General features: G+C 46.9%; 1 protein-coding gene across 9 annotated transcripts in view; it reads right to left on the bottom strand.

Moving 5' to 3' along the window:
* Positions 1-22,881, bottom strand: part of PDE8B (phosphodiesterase 8B) — a 219,058-nt gene that overhangs the window by 34,146 nt on the left and 162,031 nt on the right. For 4 of the 9 annotated variants that reach the window (XM_084802310.1, XM_084802311.1, XM_084802303.1 and 1 more), the window contains exons 8-10: positions 20,701-20,841; positions 19,154-19,242; positions 16,838-16,898 (exon numbers count right to left, since the gene is read on the bottom strand). The exons of 2 other annotated variants lie outside the window; for them this stretch is intronic. In XM_084802310.1, coding sequence (XP_084658436.1) covers positions 16,838-16,898; positions 19,154-19,242; positions 20,701-20,841 — 291 coding nt within the window. The remainder of the gene's footprint in view (positions 1-16,837; positions 16,899-19,153; positions 19,243-20,700; positions 20,842-22,881) is intronic. 3 more of the 9 variants (XM_084802306.1, XM_084802307.1, XM_084802305.1) reach the window with 2 other exon arrangements.

Raw genomic sequence — 22,881 nt, 5'->3', positions numbered from 1 at the left:
GTGAATTTCAGGACAACCAAGGCTGTATATCGAGACCTTGACTCAAAACAACAATAACAAAATCAAATCAAATCAAATCATAAGAACTTCCGCTTCCCGTTGGCCTCAGGCAGTGAGACTCTCCCGTGGGGTCTGGCTCTGGCTCGCTCTCCAGGCATGCTGCTGAGCACAGCCATGCTACCCTGAGTGCTCAGGTCTCTTCTGAAAAGCTTCTCAGTCTGCTCCCGTCCCCTCACCCTGTCCCGGCAGGTCTTGCTCATGTATGACTCCCACCAGGAAGGTTTTCAACCACTTTCTTCCCCTTTCAGCCCCTCATGAGGTCAAGCCCCTTTTTTTCCGGTCACGTGCTCTCAATGGGCTTCTCTTAGTGACTTAGCACAAACGTGACCTAGTGTCTGTGACTAATCTGCCTGTTGCTGCTTAAAAGGAGGCTTTATGTCTAACTTGATTACTATTGTGTATCCAGTGCTAACAATATCTGGGGCGTAGAGGCCACTGAACATAAGACGTATCCAATCAAGACCAACTTGGGGCGGAGACCACAGAGGGCCACCGCTTTCTGGCTTATTCCCTATGGCTTGCTCAGCCTGCTTTCTTATAAAAACCTAGGACCACATGCCCAGGCATGGTCCTACCCACAATGGGCTGGGCATTGCCACATCAGTCATTAATCGGGGAGATGCCCCCAAAGACATGCCCCCAAGCCAATCTGATCAAGGCGATTTTTCAATTGCGGTTCTCTCGTCACAGGTGACTCTCATTTGTGTCACATGGATGAAAAAACAACCAGTACAGTCATGGAAAAGAACGCTGGCTTTGCTGAAGAGGAGCTTTGATCACCATGTTTTTCAAGCTCAGACTTATTTGTACTATCAAAATTTTTCTGTGTTTCTTCTGTCCCACAGATATTATAAAAAGCAGTAACTAGGTGGTTTGGATGGACAAAGATATTATCTGCTTAAATAATCAGGGTGGCTCAGGGATTGACTTGCTAAACATATCTTTTTTTTAAATACTCAGAATTCTTCATTTACTACAAACGGAGGGCTTCCATGGATGTGACAGAACTCTGACTAGCCAGGCTTGAGTGCTGGGTGCAGAGATCTGACAGTGGGGACCAAGTCCCTGGAGACCTTCCTTCATGCACGCAGAACGAAATGGCAGTGAGTGGCATCACACAGACATCTTTCAGCACCCTTCTCCAGTGAAAACACTGTGATGATCATTTTTTTTTCTCAAGAAAACACAAAAGGCTCTGATGTGCAGATCAAAGATCTCTTTTCAGTCTGCTGTAGTTTCAAAAACTCACGCCAGTGGGGCCTCCTGCCACGGAACAAGACACCTCATCAGTGTCCAGCTCATGTACTTTTCTGTATTCTGAGCTGGATCTCAGCAGCCAACAACACTGAGACAGTTGGTGGCTTAGGGTGTATTGATGCAGATCCTGGTGGTGGTGGTGGTGGTGGTGGAGGAGGAGGCGGGGCGCAGGCCTCTTCCCTGCAGCAACAACTGTGAACCTAGTAAGCAGTATGATGGCATCTCTTCCCTTTTATCTGAACAGCATTTAAAATGTTACTCATGTCAAAGTGGCGTGCAGTGGTCTGATATGGATGAAAGGGGATGTGGCTGTTTAAGCTGACCCAAGATTCAAAGGACAGAGCCAGAGCTGTCTTCCCAGGACAGGGAGCGAATGTCAGCCCGGTTCAGGATTACTCTCATCTGCTGTCCACTGTTTTCTTGGGAGAGTTGAATCGTCACTTCCTTTGCAGTGCCACAGCTACGTGTTCAGATGCCATAGGTGTCCCTCGGTCAAACGTCCCTGAATTGCCAGGCTGGTGGCTGCTGGCTCTACATCCTGCACTCATTTGGAAGAACCTTTGCACAGTTATGCTTTCATGGTTTTTCTCAGTAAATTGTTTAAAACGTATTTTCCATTTTAAATTTATGTACGGGGATGGCGTGTATATGTGAGTGCAGGTGTGCTTGGTGCCCGGAAGAGGGTGTAGACTCTTAGCCCTGGAGATAGAGGAGTCGGCCACCTGATGTGGGTGCTAGGAACTGAACTCTGTCCTCCTGAAAGAGCAGTAAGTGGTCGTAACCACTGAGCCATTTCTCTAGTCCCAACAATAATCATTTTGAAAAATACCTTGCTCATTCGAACTGCGCAATGCCCTGTCTCTCTACCCGAGAGTCCCTGAGTCAAACTTACTGGCTTAGTGGGCCCAAAGTGTTCATGTGTGAGCCTCATTTGAGGCTGGGCCTTAGGCCTGAGGAGTATGAGGTAACACAGGACACAATCACACCCAGGCTGTGGTCAGTACACCAGCAATATCATCAATGCCTGGGAGTGCGTTAGAACTACCGACGACCTCCCTCCAGACTTACACAGTGGTTCATTCCACCTTAGCACTTGAGACACACTGGTAAAGCAGAAAAATTAATAGGCCTGGGTGTTTTTTGTTGGGGGGTAGTCTGATGTATTTTGATGCTAATTACTGCTTACTGTCTCTGTGACCAACCTTTTGCTTAACAACAACAACAACAACAACAACAAAAAGCCATCCCACCTGGGCAGGGCAGGAGATAGGTGGGGCTAGGAGAGGAAGGAATTCTGGGAAGAAGAAGGACCACCACCAGGAGAAGGAGGGAGAGACCTGAAGGGAGGAGAGGAAGGCCGCCATGGGTTAGCTGGAGGAGAAGCACATGGCCAGCGTGGATGGAGAAGCCGGGCCAGATGAAGAACATTAGCAAGTATGTGGGATTATGGATGGGAGGTAACTTGATAGATGGCATGGGATTGAGACAGGGATCCTGTGCTTGCCCCACTATGGAAAGTGGTGTAGAGGCTTGATATCTGCCCTGCCCCAGGTTAACTAAGGCTATTTTAAAATATAACAAAAGTGTCTGTGTATTGATTGATTGCTAGCCGGGTCTACAGATAATACATGTAATTTAAAAACAATAGTTTTGCAGTTTGCAGTTTGGCAGGGGGTGGTGGGGGGCAGAGCCCAGGGGCTTAAATACAGTAGGCACAAGTGCTCACACTGATCTGTCCCCTCAGCCAGAGCCTAACTTTTGGCAACAGGTGTTTTGATCTCTCTCTCTGTAGCTGTACACCTGAGGGACTTAGGGACTTCACCATGCTTCTGCTTTCTCATGGTATAATCTATAGCACCTGCCCTATCAGGCAGTTATTCACGGGACACCTGCAGCAGGATGCTAATTGTCACATGAAATGCTGGAGGGGGCAGAGTCTCACAAGATGCTGTCTGCAAGCAGGAGAGCAAAGGGCTCCGACAGTATCAGTGCCGGGTCTAAACCACTAAGAATCTGCCACACCTCCACCGTGCAGGAGGGTGAAGACGGGTCCAAAGCTCAGGAGAATGCCTTCTCTGCCTTCCAATTCTACAGGGGTCTCAGTCCCTTGGATGGTGCTCACCCACGTCACTGTGGCTGGGCCCTTCTTCATTGACTTCTCCATTGACTTGGATCCCATCCCTGTGGGAACTACCCTCCCAGAGAGATGTACCCAGAAAAAGCTATTCAGGTATTCTATAACTTAGACAAGTTGGCATCTAAAATTAACAATCACCTCTTTTTCTTTTTAATAAATGTGTGAAATGTCTGAAAGGTGTGCTAAGACGGCGAGGTCCTACCCCATAGTTTTTGACTGGATAGCAGAGATGAAACTTCATTTCTGAGAAGGCCCAAAGGGAAGCTAGGAGCGTGGGCCCAGGGGCTGTGCTGGCCCATGGGATGGGGTGGGGTGGGGTGGGGGACGATGGCAGCCTCTCTGGCTGCCTCTTTCATGGTTGGCTTCTGGTTCTCAGATATGGGGATTCAGTGACTTATTACATTGCCTGTGCCTTCCCTTCCTCCAAAGCTCAGAGTCAAACTTATGTGGGATGGTGTCCTGAGAGCAGCACATGGGGTGGGTGGGGGGTCAGGGGTGGGGGTGGGGTGGGGAGATGGGGTAGGGTAAGAGGCGGGAGGTGGGGAGGTCTTCCCTTTCACACTGTTGTTCTTCCTGCCACACCCCTTCAAGGCTCCATGGCAAGAAGAAATTATGTATAACATATGTAGGCTTAATAAGAGATTTCTTTTTGCCTAATGTTTTGTTTTTTAAATACTGGTCAGTGCCAAATGGGACTTTTGCCCCACAAAGGCTCACGTGCTTGCTAGATTTGGTTGAGAGAATGAGGGAATTTGCTGAGACCCAATGCTCTGCTAGCCCTGACATAGGGAGGTCTCAACAGAAGACTCACTAAAGGACTTAACGACACCAGGACTTCATCCCACTCGCTTTAACACAAGCTAGAAGCGAGAGCCAGTGCACAGAGGCGAGTAATGAGAAGCCGCCGGCAAAAAGGCAGCTTTGTTATTCTGTGACCTGAGGTCCTGAAAGCATCCTTCATCAAAATTTCCACTACATCCCGTAAATAATCATCCCAGAGTCAAAAGGCATGTCTAATCTAACTCAGAAATGCTTACTGGGCTCCTGAAGCAAAGATGGCTGTGACCTATTTACTATGCACTAGGAGACAAAACCAGGCACTGCCCCTATGAGTTCACTCATCCAGGAAGTGTTTATTGAGTTTCTGCTCCGGGCCAGGCACACTGAGGGTGTGGCAGAGAATACGTGACTCCCAAAGGGTAAGGAACCAAAAGCGAACTGGAAACACCTCCCATCTTGATGCTCAATAAAAACTGAACTATATAAGGAGCCCTTCGCTCCTTGGAATGCTGCAGTCATTCCTAGTCAGTCACGGGGACGCTAGGGAATGCTAGGACATGGTGACGACTCACCCACTTTTCTCTGCAAGTGCTCTGCTAGAAATGCCAGGCATGTGAGGGGGTCAGACGGCACTCCTCAAAGGGAAACAAAAGCACAAACGGAGCAGCATGTATCATTTCTAGGCATCACATCAATCCCTCGTGGCCTAGATGACCTTCTCCCGTCTGGGAACGCAAAACATCACCAAACACAAGCAAGAACCTCGATGGAATTTAGGGGGTGGAGGTGGGGGAAGCAGGTGATAGAAGGGAGACAGGGGCACAGATGGAAGCTAAGTCAGTCAAGTGGCACTCTGGCTCTAGAGCTGAACTTTACTTTTTTTTTTTTTTAATTGTAAATTTTTAGTTTTGCAAACATTGGCACCACTGTGCTGAAGACATTCAGAATTCATACCCGGAAGCAAGAATTGGAGTACTTCTTGTTAAAGGTGCCTGAGTAACAGTTTATTTGGGACCATTTGGACAGGTCATCTGTCTACCCTGACACTGCCTGCTTGGAGCTGTGTGTGTTGAGCCTTTATCTCTACAGGTCTCTATGAAACACACTCCTGGGATAAAACTACTCCTATGATAAGGCAGGAACTCTATGCAAGAGAGAAGACAGGGAATACAAATCCAGGGGGCTGTTCACCGCCCCACAACAAAACTGCCAGCAGAAAAGACCTAGGAATATAGCCAGAGACTTTGATAGTGGCCACATCCCTGTGCCAGCATCTAATCCTCACATATATGGCAGCGATTTCTGAAGGAGTGCTGGAGAAGTTAGCTGCATCCTCTGGTAAGAGCTCCAGTGTCTAAAGTGTCATATTACTATGCAACTTCTCAAGAATTAGAGAGCCCAAAGCAGAGAAGGTAGGTGTAAGACTATATGGCTCTGTGAAGCCTGCAATAGCTAACGATCCTGTTGATATGTCACAGAGGGAGGAGGCCAAGGCTGAATGCTTATGGCATTTGCTCAAATGCAGAAAACTATCCAGAGAGAAGGAAGTACAAAACAAATATACAGATTGCTTTTTCCCTATTCTTCAGTGCTCAGGAATAGCAAATACTTGATATTTTTTTGTTTATTTATATAAATAATATATACTAGGGAAAATATAATAACATTGCCTGGTGAAATTTACTATGTATATAGATGCAATAATATACATGAAAGCTATAGCGTGATGAATAGGTGAGTAGCCAACAACTGGGTCTTATAAAACAAACATTTGTGTTCCACATGATTTGGTAGACTATTAGGTTAATGGTCTAACAGTGGGAAGTTAAAGCTGTATATGGTAATCCTAAGTAATTCTGTATTGCTAAGTAATTCTTAATAACTCTGCATTATTAAAAATAACAGATATAACAAAAAATCTAAAAATTAAAGGATTACATTCAAAAATTGTTTAAATAATATAAAAGAAAAGCTGTATAAAAGAATAGACAAATGAAAACAAAAGAATGTTAAAAAAACAAAACAAAACAAAAAACCCAAATAGTAAAATGAAAGACCCATTCCTGACCACACCAATAATTACATTAAATGTTAATGAGCCAAAGACTCCAGTTAAAAAGCAGAGACTATCACAGCTGATAAAACATCAAAATGCAGCATGGCTTGAAAATATAGGGATAGGAAAAGGTAATATAAACAAATATGCTGAAGATTACTAGAGTGGCTGGTTTAATATTAAATAAAGTAGGATAAGTAAAAGATAAGATAAAGTACCACTTTAAACCATTTAAATGATAATGTTTGAAATCATAAAAGGATCAATTAATCAGAAAGACATAACCATAATAAATGTGGTGATCACAAATGAAGTTCTTAGCAATAAAACCTCAAAATACATCAAACACTAACTATAAGAATTAAATGGAGCAATAGATAATCTTAACATCCTCTTTTATCGTATGTTAGAATTAGAAAAGAATTAGCAAAAAAACATGGTGATATGAAGATCTAATTGAGATTGCTAAGACATTCTACTCAACAAAAGCAGAACACAGCCTTTCCAAATGAATCTTTCTGAAATACTGGCTGAAAACAGAAACAAAAGATGTTAATAAATTTTAAGTAGATTAAAACTATACAAAGTATGTTCTCTGACAATAAATTTAAAATTGCCAGAAAAAAAAAATCTAGAAAATGCCTCAAACCCAAAACAAAATTTCTAAATAGCTCATGGACCAAAGAAGAAATTAAAAGGAAATCATAAAGGGCCTTGAACTGAAAGAGAAAGAGAAGCTGAGTCCGTCCGTGACAGGGCATACCTGTTGTTTCTTTCCAATGCTGAGGAAGAGTGGAACAAGGGAGGTGTGGCCAAGATTCCCCCCAACTCTGCCTGTGATGGCATTCCCTACCCCCATCTACTCCCTGTAAGGAAACACTATCACTGCCTTGGAATCTAAATCTTTCCAATGGGCCATAGAACAAGACAGGTGGTCTTGGAGGCTCACAAACAACACAGCTACATTCCTGGGATGTACACAAAGTAGCCATTGTAGAGAGAAAGCAAAGCTCAAAAGAAGTGGATAGTTCTGACTGCTCACAGACTGGAAGGCTCAATACTGTTAAATACTGGTTTTCTCTAGCTGATCTACAGCTTCAGTGGATGCTTGTGGTATAAACATTACCCATCTAATTAAAAAATGTATATAGAAAGGCAAAGAACATAGGGAAGCAAAGCAGTGGAAGAACGTATAGTACTTGACTTCAAGACTTACAGCAGTTAAGAAAGTATGCAATTAACTTATGGAGTCACAAATTGAGCCACACAGTGGAAGAGTCTGTAGGTAGACTGCATTATGCAACTACTTACTAAAGATGTCAAAGTAATTCGATGAGGAAAGTACTTCCAATAAATGCCCGAGTTTTAATAATCAGATATCTTTATAGGCAGATACTAAGTTTATCTCATGTGATGTCATGAAAATAATTCTAGATGCAACGCATACTAAATGTAAAAGTCCAAACTTTAAGTCTTTAAAATAAATATTAAATATTATATATAAACATATATCATTAAATATATATTATCTTTGGAACTGGGGGATAGGCAAAGAAGGCCACAGAAAGCAGTACCTGTCACACACTGACATCAAGTTAAAAACTGATAATTAAAATGTTGTCAAATGAATAAAAAGAAAGAATAGAGGAAAAACATGAGCAAACATATCTGGCAGTATATTGATGTATAATGTAGTTGAACTCAATAATAAAGACAACCCAACTAAAATGCCAAAGGCCTTCAATAGACACTTTACAAGTGATATACAAGAGGCCAGTAACACATGGAAAACTCCTCAGTCATTAGTCCCCAATGTGCGCACATTATCAGGGACTACACAGAGACAGACCTACAAACTAAAAGTAATACACTTACTCAATGGCTAAAATTACTTGCAACAACACCAGCTCTTAACAAGAGGGTTATGGGCTCTCCTGCTTGCTGTTTTGATGAAGGTCATATCTTGGGGAAAGAACTGGCAGTCACTTATAAAACTGACATGCTCCTAATGTGTGACAAGGCGAGTCTACTACTGGGTATATTCAGAAAGGAAATGAAAATAATTTAGAACAAAGCATGTGGATGAATATTCATAGCAGGTTTATTCATAATAGCCCAAGAGTAAAACCAGTTCAGGTACTACCAATAGGACAACAGATAAGCAAACAAACACATGTTCACCCAACAGAACACTACTGGGTGACTAAAAGCTGCAGAACCCAGGCACCACAAAACACAGGTCTTAAAACATAAGCCAAAAGTGCTTTACAAAATATGCACATATTATATGCCTCTGTTAAGATGAAATGTTTAATAAAACTAATCTATGAAAGGGTGGAGGGGGGGTAAAGCCAGATCAGGGGGGCAGCAAGAGGTAAGTGGGGGGAAGAGGAAAGAACAAACGTCTGTAGTGCCACGGATGCGCTTTGTCCTGTGAGGGGCTGTGTCACTCTGGCTGCACACTGTCAGGGGCTACGTAGAGGCACACTTAGTCTGTTGATTCCATCATATATCCGGGAGCCCCCAAAGGACAGGCACTCACTGCTAAGGGGGGACACTTTGTGGGAGAAACTAGATCATTCTCTCCCACTGGGAAGTAGTACTGGGGATTGAACAAAACTCAAGACCTGGGCATGGGGGCAAGGGCTCCCCCATCTCATTTTTGAATGCATACAGGGGAATCCGGACCTAAGACTCATTGGCTACTACATGGATCAAGGCTGCTGGAGTAGAGGTTCTAAAGGGAGGGAGGAGGAGGCCGAGTCCCAGGAGGGTCGAGGGGCCATATGCTGGGACTTGAGCCACTCGGACAGACCTCAGAGGCTGCTAGGAGCCAGGCCAAGCTTTAAAGAAAAAAGTCAACAGTCTAAGTATCAAGTTGAAGAGGTGACACTGGATGTGAGTGGGGTACGCCAGGGAAGAGGTGACACTGGATGTGAGTGGGGTACGCCAGGGAAGAGGTGACACTGGATGTGAGTGGGGTACGCCAGGGAAGAGGTGACACTGGATGTGAGTGGGGTACGCCAGGGAAGAGGTGAGCCTTTGGCTCAGCAGTTCTCAACCTGTGGCTTGTAACCCGCAAAGGCGGTCATGCTGAATGTCAGATCTTTACATTAGGATTCATAACAGTAGCAAAATCAGAGTTGGAGGTCACCACAACATGAGGAACTGTATTGAAGAGTCTCGGCGTTAGGAAGGTTGAGAACCGCTGCTCTAGCCCAAGGGGTTCTGGAGAAAATAGAGATTCTTCTGGCAGAGACATGTGTCTGTCAGAGTCCAAATAGGAAGCCATACTTTCTTCTGGAAATGATGCTACTGAAGGCAGAGTGTTAAAGGTCAAGTTCCCCAGGAACCCGAGCAACTTCTGTATCTGAAGTCCCTTATAAAGTCTACCCTGTTCTCATTGGCCTCAGCCAGGACCATGTAGCCGACATGCTAGCAACATGGTGCAAGTTCCACAACGAGAATGACGGATGGACGGGCCATTAAGGCCATGCAAAGCTGCTCACTCCTGGGCCTCACTAAAACTCTGCAATTTGGGGCTCTGGGGAGCCTTGGGAAAAACAGAAAGCTGTCCAGGTTGCCAGGGGAATTTTAAGAATCAAGAGACCAAAGTCACAACCAGGAAGTGTGCTGTGAGACTGAGTTCAACCACAGAAACACAGCCTGCTGTGCAAGGCAGGGTTTGCAGGCTGCAGTGTGCATGCTTTGGCCCTCCAGCTTCCAGCAGGAAGAATTCGGCCACCCATGAGAACAGCAGCTCTGGTTCACAGGCACAGCTCAAGTCTGCCCACAGTGGGCCCCTCCCTGCAGGCCGCACCACGCCTAGACAGCAGTGTGCTACCCTGGGACACTCGGGGTGCTACCTCTCAGCTGCAATGACATTTCTGTCAGTGTTGTGCCATTTACGTACAACCGTGACCTCAAAGACTGTATCACCTGATGACATCTGTGACTCTCTCAGCTTGTACACGTAGACGCTATGACATTTGCTCAAAGACAAAACCAGCCAACAGTGCGTCTCTCAGATGTGTCATTTCATTAAGTGTCTCGAGACTGTTTACACAGAATTCTGTACTTTCTGCAGATGATAGAGCAGACAGTTTGTCACTTACAGCCCAGCCGTGACAAGCAGAGAAATACGATTTGGAGTTTCAGCCCTGTGGCCCCAGTAAAAAATGATTTATTAAAGATTAATTTTAAAAAACCACAATAGTCTTAATGTCCCAAAGGGTGATGGGTGGTTTTTTTTTTTCAAATTTAAATTAGACAGCAAACTAAATAAACCCCACCCATGCCATTTTCTTTCCCTGCAATAATATCACAACTATGAAACATTAATGGCGAAAAGAAATGAAAAACCCAAACACCTGTCGGCTGAATCAGGCTGGGCGGGAGATGAGGGACGGGTCGGGTTCGCATCCGTGCTGTCAGGTCAGACATGGGAGAGAGAAACATGTTGGGGCCTGTAGTGAAGGGCCGGGAAAAGCAGTGCTCCAGATAAAAGCCAGCCCTTTTTCTCACAGGGGCCAGAGGCACAGCTGGGATGGCAAGCTGGGAGTCATCCATGGTGTTTACCTGCTCAGACTAAACAGCAGTTTCCCGTGCTGGTCCTGCTGTAGGGCTACAGGACAGTTCCAGCAACCCAGGTGTGGCTCATCTCTTAGGCCTGGGAGATGACCCAGGGCTCCTGACTTCCAGGAACTGCAAGCCTTGTTTTATCCACAGTTAATTTTCATGCCAAGGCCAGGAGGGATATATACAGACGATGACATCATGGGCCCTGTCCCTATAGGCATTCTCTTGGGGGGGGGGGAGGGGCTACTCGCCACTGTGAGAAGAAGAAACTAGCTATCCTTCAGTTAGGCGGCATCACTATGGCCTGTAGGTCAAACTACACCCCTGGCTTCCCCTCCCCCACTGCTTCCTGCCAGAACTCCTGGACTCTCATAATCAGCTCACACCTGATCGCATCCTGCCAAGATTCCTCTTAGCCTGGAGGTTTCACCCAGGCACTACACTGGAATCCCTTGGGAAAAAAAATCTCAGGAGCTGTCTTGTCCAGCCTGCACCAAGACACCGTCCCATTTACCCACAGTACACATGTCAGGCCTCCCAGCCCACAGCCATCTGCCATCAACTAAGAAATAATAAGGCAAAGTGCCTCCGAACCCACTCCTTCCATGGTGCTTCTGGAAAAGGCTTCACCACAGGCTCACTGCAAAATGCAGGTGTCTGCCTCTGAGTCTATCATAATTACACTGGGGTGAAGTGGAAGTCAATACACTCTGGCCAAACCCTGACTACCTAAAAAACAAAAACAAACAGAAAAACCCCAAACACTAACTCGTTGTTGTAGGCACCTAGTCTGCAGAGGCCTTTTCACCACAATGACAGATCTGAGCTGTGTAGTTATAAACTCCCCAGACCTTGATGTTTAAAAGATGCATGCTATACATCACTTCTAAATACTATGAAAACGAGACACTCCTTTTGTAAATTCTAACTGTGAGTTATAGCAACTGACTCTTATAGAATGCTTTAGTTGGGTTTGTTTGTTTTTGTTTGTTTGTTTGTTTCTGGCCTGTAATGTATCCAGATGACAGTTGTAACTGACGAGTGGCGCAATTGTGTCAGGGTTAGACATATTTTCATTTACATTAAGAAATGACTAACACCTCCAGACCTTGACAGGTCCTTACTGTAAGGTGGATGGACTCCTGACAGGTTGGCCACTAGCTTCTGCTTTGCAAGAAGACAAGCTTCTGTGTGTTATATAAAAAGCTAGTGAGCAAAATGCTCAGATTTTTGGGTCTCAGTCATTGCTTTGAGAAGCCAGCACTTGACCTCACTATGGGGGTCAGTAGTGTCTCCTGCTCTGTCCCCTTCCCTTCTACTAATGCGTGTCTTTAAATCTGTATTAAATAGTTTATTTTTCTTTCTTTCTTTCTTCTTCTTCTTCTTCTTCTTCTTCTTCTTCTTCTTCTTCTTCTTCTTCTTCTTCTTCTCCTCTTCCTCTTTCTCCTTCTTCCTCTTCTTCCTCCTCTTTTTCTTCCTCCTTCTCCTCCTCATCTTCCTCCTCCTTCTTCTTCTTTCTTTTTGGATTTTTTGAGACAAGGCTTCTCTGTGTAGCCCTGGCTATTCTGGAACTCTCTCTGTAGATCTGGCTGGTCTCAAACTCACAGATCCATTTGCCTCTGTCTGCTGAGTGCTGGGATTAAAGGCGTGTACCACCGCTACCTAGCTTAAAATAGTTTCTTAGTAAAAGACCAACTTTGCTTCTAAAATGTCGGGCCAAGGGACTGTGTGGCAATATATAATGGCTCAAATGACACACCACATAAAAGTTCAGCCCTCAAGATCGAAATTAAATTTCAGAGCAAAGACCTCCCTCTCCAAATGCCACCACGGTCCCACTCCTTTACTCTTACTTGTCTTAAACACATTAGAGATAAACAGAGAACAACGTTTAAGAAACCACTCAGTTACTTCTGTTTCGTATCCATTCCCAACCTGCCTCGCCTTTCTTAAGGCGCTCTATCCTTTCCCTACGCTGCTTTGGCCTCTGTTGCTGAGGCTCACTTTGAGGGGCTTCCCTGCTGAAGGGGCGGGGCTTGAGTGGATTCTCATAGAGGCAAGCCATATTTCCAGCTGAGACTCACAGCGCCTTCTTTCATCTTTCTCTCATCTTCCACCATGGGCTCAGGGCCTTATAAACATCTAGTGACATGACAGAGAGGACTTGGAGAGAGAGAGAGAGAGAGAGAGCAGAGAGGGCAAAGGCGCCGCGATGCTGAGGCCTGAGCATCCCTGCCAGTCTACCTCTCAACTCTGCTCTGTGTCGGTCCCCAGGCGGTGTCTTTGGATTGCCTTCCCTTCCATCAGGCAAAACATTATGACACCTCTGAGCCTCACAAAGCCTGTCACAGCCAGTTTTTATCAGCCACCACCACCAGCAGACTACAAATGTTTCTCCTTCTCTGATCCAAGACCTTACAAACACACACACACACACACACACACACACACACACACACACACACACACACACACACACAATCCTACCAGGCGCTACCACAGTACCACCAGCTTCCCTTCCGTGTCCCCTTCCCTGTCATGAGTTCTGTGTCTTATGCCCTCAGCACCCCAGGCCTAGCAGGCGCTCCATTCAGCACTCAGGAGCTGCCTGTTCAAAAATGTGGTTTTCCAATATCAAAGGCCTTTCCTTAAATAGTTTCATATAAATATACACAAGAGCTAAATGGAAACAGATGTGGATGCTTTTGTTGATTTAGTGGTTTTTCTCAAACGGATCAACACATTATTTCAGGACGCCCGCGGTAAGTCACGTACATCTGAACTCTGCCGTGTGACAGCACATCAGTGACTGAAAGCACACTCCTAAATGGGAGTGGCCACTCTCAGAGGCCACTGGAGTTGTTGTTGCAGTAGCCTTCTCTCTTCAACTGCAAGGGGTCACACACTTGGATGCGCCCTTTGAAGGATAAACACATATTGTCCGTAATGCCGTGCGAGACATAATGGCTTTACATATGGGTCAAGCACAACACAGAATCTGTTTGGCGGGGAAACACTTGGATGGTAAGGCAGATGCTCAAGACAGTCTTTTCTGACTTTTAAACCCAGCACAGACTGTGCTCCTGGGCCAGTGATGAGCCAGTCAGAGTCTCGATGCTGCTCACCTTGCCTAGTAACTCTCAATCAAGGTGCTGGGTCCCATCCTAGAGGCTAGACTGACTGACTTCACAGTTCTAACAACCCTGTCTCAAAAAGTAATCTGTGCCTCAGAGTAAGGTTTTCACCATTGTAGGCTTGGCCACCTTACCTCTCAAGGAAGCTGTGTTGTCAGTGTGTTGTTGACTCTGACTCTGTGATGCCCAGGCCGGAGCTGAGCTACAGCGAGAGCAGCGAGGCTTCCCAGGTGGCCTAGCATACTGGGTTCAATAGCTGCCCTCTGTTCAGAGCATCGCCATGTCCCCAACAGACGCCTTCCCCAGCCTTCTCAGGCCTGGGTTTTGGCACCTACAGTTTCAGTTTTCTCTCTCTGGGTTCCACTTTGTTTAATCTGTTTACCTGTCTCTGGCCTGTGGCTTCTGGGTGCCCATACTGAATAGGTGTGTGGGAGAGCAAGTGTGTGCAGTAGACACACCTCATTGAACTTTCTAGCCTCTTGGCATATTGCTCAGAGCCCACTGATGAGAGAGAGAGAGCGAGAGAGAGAGAGAGCGAGAGAGAGAGAGAGAGAGAGAACTTTCTGGATGACAAATATGACCAGAAAGAAGTGAACTGCCTGGTACACAGCTCCATTCCCCCGTTCAAATGCAAGCCCACGGGTTGATTCTGACGTCAGGGCTGGAAACCCAGATGCAGAACCTCAGAACGCACGCCTGCAGACAGGCTGCTCTGCTCCAAGAGCCCTCCCCAGCCCTGAGCCATCTCCATGGCTTCAGCCTTCTTTGGGGAGAAAGAAAAGTACTGTAGCCAGCCAGGGGGACAAGATGCTTTATGCTTTATTATTGGAAAAAAAATCTAAGAGTCTCTTTCTTAGGCCTGTGCAGCACCATTAGGTGACGTCAGTGGCTCAGGGGATCCAAGCTCTGCGTTTTTCCCCTCTTCTCAGAACGGCAACTGATTCATGGTAGCAAAGGGGTTTCTATTTAGAGCTGCAGAGGCGAGGCAGCCTCCGTGTCCTGGCATCCTATGCTCCCGGCCTGTCCTCTCCCTGTGGGCAGCAGGCAGAGTTCACGGGAGGCCAGGACTGAGACACTCCACTTTCCCTAAGCTTAACCAGCAGCCCCAGGCTTACTGTGCGCTGGCGGCTGGGCATACAAAAGCTGTGGCATTGCAATTTAGTATGCAGATGGCTATGACAACGGGGAGGGAGACAAAGGGGCAAAGGGGCTTTGGGGGGGCGGGTCTTGGGAAGGAAGGGCTACTCCATGATTCTCGGGCTGAGCCACGAAGGACCAGTAAGGTTTGTGGTTGTAGAGGAATGGGGATTGATGTAGGGGCGCTGGAATTTGCTTCAGTAGGGTGAGAAAGACGGGGAATGAGGGGGAAGGAAACGGCCTAGCTTATAGCTCCACCCTTTGCTAAAAATGCAAGGCCGCCACGAGCTGATCTTGATGGTTCATAGAGCCTGGCCTGGAGCCGCTGCCACGGCTCCTATGGGAGAAAGGCATGCTGGATCTGGGATGTCAGTTGTCCCTGGTTAATTTCTGGCAATGAAAAATAGATGCAGCTGAGCCAGCTTGCCCTGTCTTGTTGACCCACCCACCACCTGAAAATGGTGGCCTGCACCGCATCATGGGTCTACAGAGGTCCATCTCTAAAGGGACACCATCATCCCGTGTCCCTCTCGCTTGCCACTGCTCACGCGAGCCTCATTCTTCCCCCTGGCGTGTCTCAGTGTGATGTTGTTTGCTGATGTTTTGTCCCCGTGACGGTCCACTCTCTTCCTTCCCAAGGTCTCGCCTCCCTGCATGTGTTTCTAATAGCTTTTTTTCCCTGAGCCTACACTAGGTTCTCAGAGGTGAAGGAAACATTTTGGGTTGGACTCAATCTCATGAGCAAGTATATAAGCACAGAGACTTTTGACACCTGGGACTCCTCGAAGCTCAGGCGATTCAGTGTCCCTATCCCTCTGGAACCTTCTCTAGGAGGAATGCTGGAGGCTTTCATCTTCCTGCTGGCTCAGCTCCGCGCACGGCTACACCTCATCTTCCCCCTCACCATCCCCACTAGGTGACAAAAGGCACCTTTGAAATTCCTCCAGACACTGTTCCTTCTTTTAAGGCCAAGTCAAAAGTCATAATTAACACATTAAAAGTATCTCATTGCTAGCCATGTTTATTTTATACTTCATGGTCCATGAATTATAAGGTATGATATGGAGATTATATGATCAAATAGTAAAAAAATATAAATCACATAAAATACCTGAAACAAACTCTGTAACATTATAAAACTACCTCGAAACATTCTTAAATCTACCAGCTTGCTAAAATTCTGTTGCTTCAGAAGACAGCGTTTAAAATGTACTGCTCCCTATGGTGTAATGTAAGGGAAAAAATTGCAGTGCTAATTTGGAATGGTTCTTATTTTGGCTGTGAGCTGGATGCTTACATGGATATATACTTTTCTTTTGTTTAAAAAATTAAGATAAGAAATGATAATTTTTAAGAAATTTTTTTATTCTTTCTTTCTTTCTTTCTTGCTTGCTTGCTTTCTTTCTCTTTGTTGTTTTGAGGAAGAATCCTACATTCCCATAAAATGTATTAGCCTGGAGAGAGCTAGGAGGCATACCATAATCAAAGCACATACTCCTGAGAAAGTAAGACAGGCTGTGGAGAACTGGAAAAAAAAAAAAAGAAACCCACCCAAACCAGCCAACTGCCTGAGGTTTCCCCATACACCTTCTTAGTCGGCAATTGCAAGAAAATACAGAGAAAGACAAGCAGAGACCAGGGGTGGGAATGACGCATGAAGCAAGCTGACAGCGCGGCAGAGGACGCTGGATACTGTACCTGCTTGTTACTGTCAGTGGTACAGCACAGCTTCTTGAGGGAGACAAAGTGCCTAATTTTCCTAGTAACATAAACAGTCAGTGATTAGTGAGTCAGGTAGGAGAGGATGCAACAAGTCAGCACACGGATACAGGTCTCCTCCAGGCTGAGCTCTAGCCCCGCCCTAGTGCAAATCTCCTCCCTGCAATCCCCACTGGCCTGGCCCTTCCTGCAGTCCCCGATGACGTGGCCACATCTTCTTCATGAGCTTGTCACTTTTTCATCTGCCTCCTGAAGTTTGATCCCTGGATAGCTTCACAACAGATTGACATGCCACCACACACACACACACACAAAACAAAAACAAAAACAAACAAACAAAAAACCTACTGGCTTGAATTCTACTGACACAAATATTTCACTGCTTACATGAAAAGCAAAAGACTCATTTGGATGGTGACCAAATTTCACTGGTTGCTCTTTATTTTTAAATGTTTCTTTATGGCACACTGTGTTTCACCATAGGATGACACTGGTGTTTTCCTCTTAAACCACCTATGTCGTGCACCGTGGATCATCATAAGGACGACACCGATGTTTTCCTTTTAAGCATCCTTTGTTGAACACTGTGCTTCATCATCAGGGATGGCATTTTTTAAATTGTTGTTTTGAATCCAGGAACCGAGCCTGCGGCCTTGCTCATCATCCTCACAGGGGAAGCAGGGCAAAAGATGCTGGGGACACAAGCCCTATGCAAGGAAGCGCATGGGTGGATGCTCTCCCGAGGGCAAAGCTATGAATTACACTACGGAAGACTAGCTACCCACCAGCCTCTGGAGCATCCCTTCCTTCCTAGGCCTGTCTCTTCTTCCTGGTTTGCTTTTCCCTGAAGGATTCTCTGAAGAGAACATGGGAAGATACGGATGGATCCCATGACACGAACATCACACCCAAGCAAGAAGGGGTAAAAACGTCCCTATTTTTAATCAGAATTGCCTCTGAGAACTCACTGCCTACAATTTGGGAAATAACACAAAATCGTGTCTGGATAAAAGAACTTTCCTTCACCTGTGAAATCAGGAAAATTTATTCTGATAGAACCTGCCAGGCAGGAGCATGTCGCCTCCATGTTTGGTTACGCACTGACTCTAGTCAAACACACAGAAAGGGACTCAGCTTGCCCCCTTTCCAAGAAGACAATCTAAGGTGACCGTGAGGACAATGTGACAGCCCCAGGCACTGCCTTCTTTCCGTGGCTCTGCACCGGCCACTGTTGGGACCAATGAGCCGAGACAATACCCGTTGGGGAGGGGAGGGCAGGCAGCCTCTCCCTGTGGTGGACAACCCTTCTTTAGGAGCCTGTCAGAACCTTCAAGTGTCAGAGGGCAGGCAGAGAGGAGACACCAGGGACACTAGGCAGTGGCCTCTCAACTTGAGAACAACTTTCAAACTAATCCAGCAAGGAAAATTAGAAGGAGGCAACCGTCAAATAGATGGGTGATCTAATGGAAGAGGCCGGTTTTCTAATCCCATGATGCTATGAATCGAACTCAGGTGGTCCTGAGAACCATATGTGGGAGGGGTTATTTGGTTCCAGGTAACCACTGTCACACATCACATGTCCCTTACACGGTCAATATGTCACATATCACGTGTCCCTTACAGGGTCAATCCATCAGGCAGTATTGACCTTCATAGGCTGGCTGCAAGGCTCATCAGTGAAATTCAGCTAGGGGTCCCATCTGGCGCTACAAGCCTTCCCTCAAAATGTAACTAAGAGAAGGAAAGAGAATCATGTTTTATTTCCCAAGCCCTGCCCCCATGTTTCTCTGGTCGGGTGCTGGGTGCTATGGTTTCTGTTCCGATGCATGCTGTAGTGGGTTAGTGCCGCTAGGACTCTCTAAGCCCTTGTGTAAGCTCAGAGTCGATCTGGAAGAATCTAGAAGCCTGAGAGAGAAAGAGAGAGAGAGAGAGAGAGAGAGAGAGAGAGAGAGAGAGAGAGAGAGAGAGAGAGAGAGAAGGCTGGCATCCTGTGGCCTGAGGGCAGACACCAGTAGTGCTAGCTGGAGCTTACTTGCCAAGGAGGAAGGACAGCCTGAGAACTCTGAGGTGTCAGAAAAAAGGGTCATGCATGGCTGAGTAGTAAGGCTGATGGCTCATGACATACCATGAATAGGAGACAGGGACAAGGGCAGAGGGAAGTCGTGTCTGGAGATTGCTGCTGGCCACATACGGCAGGGCAAACCCTACTGTGTGTGCTGCAGTGTGCCAGACAACGCCCACGAGAGTGTGGGTCCTTATCTGTCACAGAAAAAGACTGGAAGCGTTTGTTCTCACCCTCCTTGGCCAATCACTGGGGTGATCTTCACGTGCTGTTGGATGCTGTCCCCGGATTTCCGTCTGGCATAGTAAACCCCCTGCCACTCCTACATGGACAAAGAGAGCTCTTGAGATGCTTTCAGTTGTGACCATGGCTGTCCCCACACTGCATCTGGGCAGGTTGAGTCAGGACTTTACCATGGACTTTCATTACATGTCACAAAACTGCCATACGGCTGTGCCTGCTACGATGCTATCATGATCACACATGGAGATGTAAGAGCACCAGGCCAGCATGCCCACCACCAAACTGCCTGCTACGAGTTCCAGGACGGACAGATGGCCAGAGTTTGATAGCCTGTCTCGAAATCTTCACAACAACCCATGGGCCTGATATTCTCCTTCGTAACTTACAGGTGTGGTAAACTGAGGCTCAGTGAGTCCGACTACCTTGCCCACACAGGGAAACAGAAGATCTACTTATAACTCTGTAATTCTTCAATCCTTCCCAAATTGTTTCTGCTTTCTGAGATTCTAGGGGCCTCCCACCCAAGGCTTCTCTGGGGTCACTATGGTCCCTACAGTTTCCATACATAGCGCCAAGGGAGGATAAGATTCCTGCTGCCTCAGGACCTGTGAACTGGGCTGAAAGAAAGAGGCAGGAAGCCTCTGAGGGTGAGCTTTCTATCCTGTTTCTGGAAAGGAGTGAGTAACTCTGAAACTAAGGCCCCCTGCAGCCATAGCTTGCTCTCTCTCCTATGTGATATGGCTAAAGAGTGTCTCCTTTTTCTTTGATGTCACCACATATGGCTAGGTTTTCTGTTTGATCTTAAGGTCTACTAGCTCTGGTTTAAGGAGTCAGTTGGGCATTCTTGTAATCCAAACTTGTTCCATCCCTGAAAGTACTGCCCTCTCCAATGAAGATGGTGCGTAGCAGCTGCACAACAGGGAAAGGAAGAAGGAAGCAAAGCCATCTGAAGAAGCATTAAGAAGCTTCAGAAGGCATCGTCCCAGCTCTGAGGGAAGACAGCAGCTGCCTGGAGACATTCCGCTCTTCCCTCCACTGTGCTTTCATGTCCCTCAGAAGCAGCAGAGGTGTGGGTGCCAGGGCAGGAAGAGTTACCCATAAATCCTGAACAGCAGTGGCTAAAGAGCAGGAGGAAAGCATCCAACTAAATAAACAGCCAACCAGTGTGGCTACCAGGTCTTTCTAGCCCCTCCCTCCTCCCAAACACCAATAAACTAAAAATGCAAGGCAGCTACCTGGGGTAGAACCCTACTCAGGGATGCAAGGTTGGAGCAAGGATAGATGGGGGCACATCCATGCAAGGGAGCAAGCGGCCTTCCACAAAGCAGGCAGCTCCTGTGGCATCCTGTTGGCATCACACATTAACCCATTATGCCAAAAAAAAAAAAAATTCAACCCTTTTGTCAAAATCGAAGTTCTTTCACTGGACTAATGGCATTACTAAAGAAGCCAGTCTTGAAGATGAAGGACTAAAACATCCGGCAGGGGGCGCACTGAGGGGGAGGGGAGCGTGGGTGGGTCTCTTGGTTCCACCCACCTTTCCCTTCTTGATGTACGTATTGATGGTGTCCAGGAGGTCTGCCCGGTTCTTGTCACTCTTAGGCAGGTCAGCGAGTTCTTTCCCCAGGAGCTCCCCTTTGTGGTAGCCCATCATCCTCTCAAAGGCAGGGTTGACATACTGTGAGCAGGAGGGGTTACAGATCAGTGTGCCCTACAGGGAGGCTGTGGGGAATACAGGGACAGCAGCGAGCCAAAGGTCCCCCAGGCAATACTCTCTAAGGCAGGTGCTGTGGGACCCCCCCCTTCCTCATCTGGCAGGGGCAGAACCCGCACACATATTGCAATTTACTCATTCACTGGACACCCTGGTCCTCTGAGAGAAATGCAAAGAAACCTCAGCAGGAAAGGAGTAGGCAGCTCTCCACTAGCAGCCCTCGCTTCTGGTGGGCCTTATTCGCTGTCTACCTCCCTTACAAAATAAGCAAAAGCTCATAGAAAAACAGGAATAGGAAGAGGGCTGGGTTGTGGCTTGGTGGCACAGGGCTCGCCTTAGCACACGTAAGGAACCAGCACACGCTACTCGGCAACTTGCCGCTTCTGACAGTCGCATAGTGCAGGGCAGCTGTCCGAAGCTATGCGTCTCTGCACTTTCCCATCTCTTAATCAGTGCTACGTTTGGGAGCACTTTGACCTAATGTGAATAACACAGGCAGTTAGCCTATGGGGAGGGGACACACACTCTTTCCGAGCTGGCTGCAGGGTGGGCAAGGACAGAGGATGCTCATGGTGCAGTCAGAGGTCAGCAGACTCAGAGGGTTCTTAGCAAACTTCTGCAGTGGCTTCAGGAATTCGGAGCAACTGCCTAATCTGGCCCCAGACTCCAGTCCTCCACCAATTCCCTTCTAAAGATCACAGTCATGACATGACTAGCCGTAGCCGAGAGAACAAGTGGTGCAGATGCGCGCACACTGCACCTGGGTCAACAGTTTCTTTGGATAAAAATTCCCATCCATCTGCTGCCTCAGAGACATTCTCACTGAGCATGCCCACTCTCCCCTCGGCTAGTGTAATCTATCAGGAGGTGGGTAATGTTGGGGCGTTGGGGGCGTAGTGTGCTGGTGGGGGCTATTCCCTTGGGAGCTAAGCTTCTATGAACACATCAGCCCTAGGAGCCGAAAGCATGTGGAGGGATCTCGGGCTGTCAGGCACTATGGGAGTGGCTGAAGAGGAGAGGGTCCTGACACCACTGCCATGTCTTCCAGATCCCTTCCCATGGGGGAGGAACTGGCATCCCTGGGCATGGCAGTTGTCACTTCCATCATGGCTGAGCTGAGAGCATGTCTCCCTGTCTAGGCTTTCTGCCTACTGTCTACTGTCTACTTCCTCCTTTCCGTCCCACCAGTTCCAATGTGTCTCCTCCTCCACGAAGCCTTCTCTGACCTTTGCTCAGTCTGAGTTGGTACCATTGCGCTCTCTCTCTCTCTCTCTCTCTCTCTCTCTCTCTCTCTCTCTCTCTCTCTCTCTCTCTCTCTCATAGGGTACTGAAGTCCTCGGGTGCAGAGGCTAGTGTTGCATTTGAATACACGCTACTCACTCGGGAAGCACCCAGTGAGTGAATGGGTACATTAAAGAGTTATCGTTCTCCTGATCTATTGACTGTCTCCTACATTGTCATATATGTGGGCTCTGCTTTCCCATTCTGTGAATTTGAATAATACTTATGTTTTTTTTTTAATGTTGAGGATCCTGAAACCTCAGAATCCAGAGGCATAACAGACACGACTGAAACCAACAGACCAGATTCTAACTCTTCGGAGCCACTGGAAGTCCACTCTATTGCTCTGCTCCTCTGTATTTTTCATCTGCGATACCATCACCTGGCTCCCAGGGTTGTCTTAAGATCAATGAGAACAAAATGCTAACAACCGCACCCACGCGTGGGAAGCACATGCAAGTGTTTTCCAAGCAGATGCAACTAGATGGCTGGCGGGTGGCTGGGGGCCCAGAGGCAGCAGGGACAGGAAGGTTGATACATAAGATGCTGTTTCTGAGTGTATCTCACCTGTGCACATGGACACATGGCTATCTGCTAAAGCACCCCAATACGAGGCACTGATGTGAACCAAGAGCATATGTGACATGTCCAGTCCTTGATGTCTCGTCCTGAAATCCAGGCGAGGGTCATCGCCCTACTTCTCCTTCCTTCCTCTTGCTAGCT

Source organism: Acomys minous (genome assembly GCF_964271855.1).
Source record: "Acomys minous genome assembly, chromosome: 11".
NCBI lineage: Eukaryota > Metazoa > Chordata > Mammalia > Rodentia > Muridae > Acomys > Acomys minous.
Note: the sequence above shows the minus strand (reverse complement) of the source record. Positions and strands in the feature narration are given on the sequence as shown.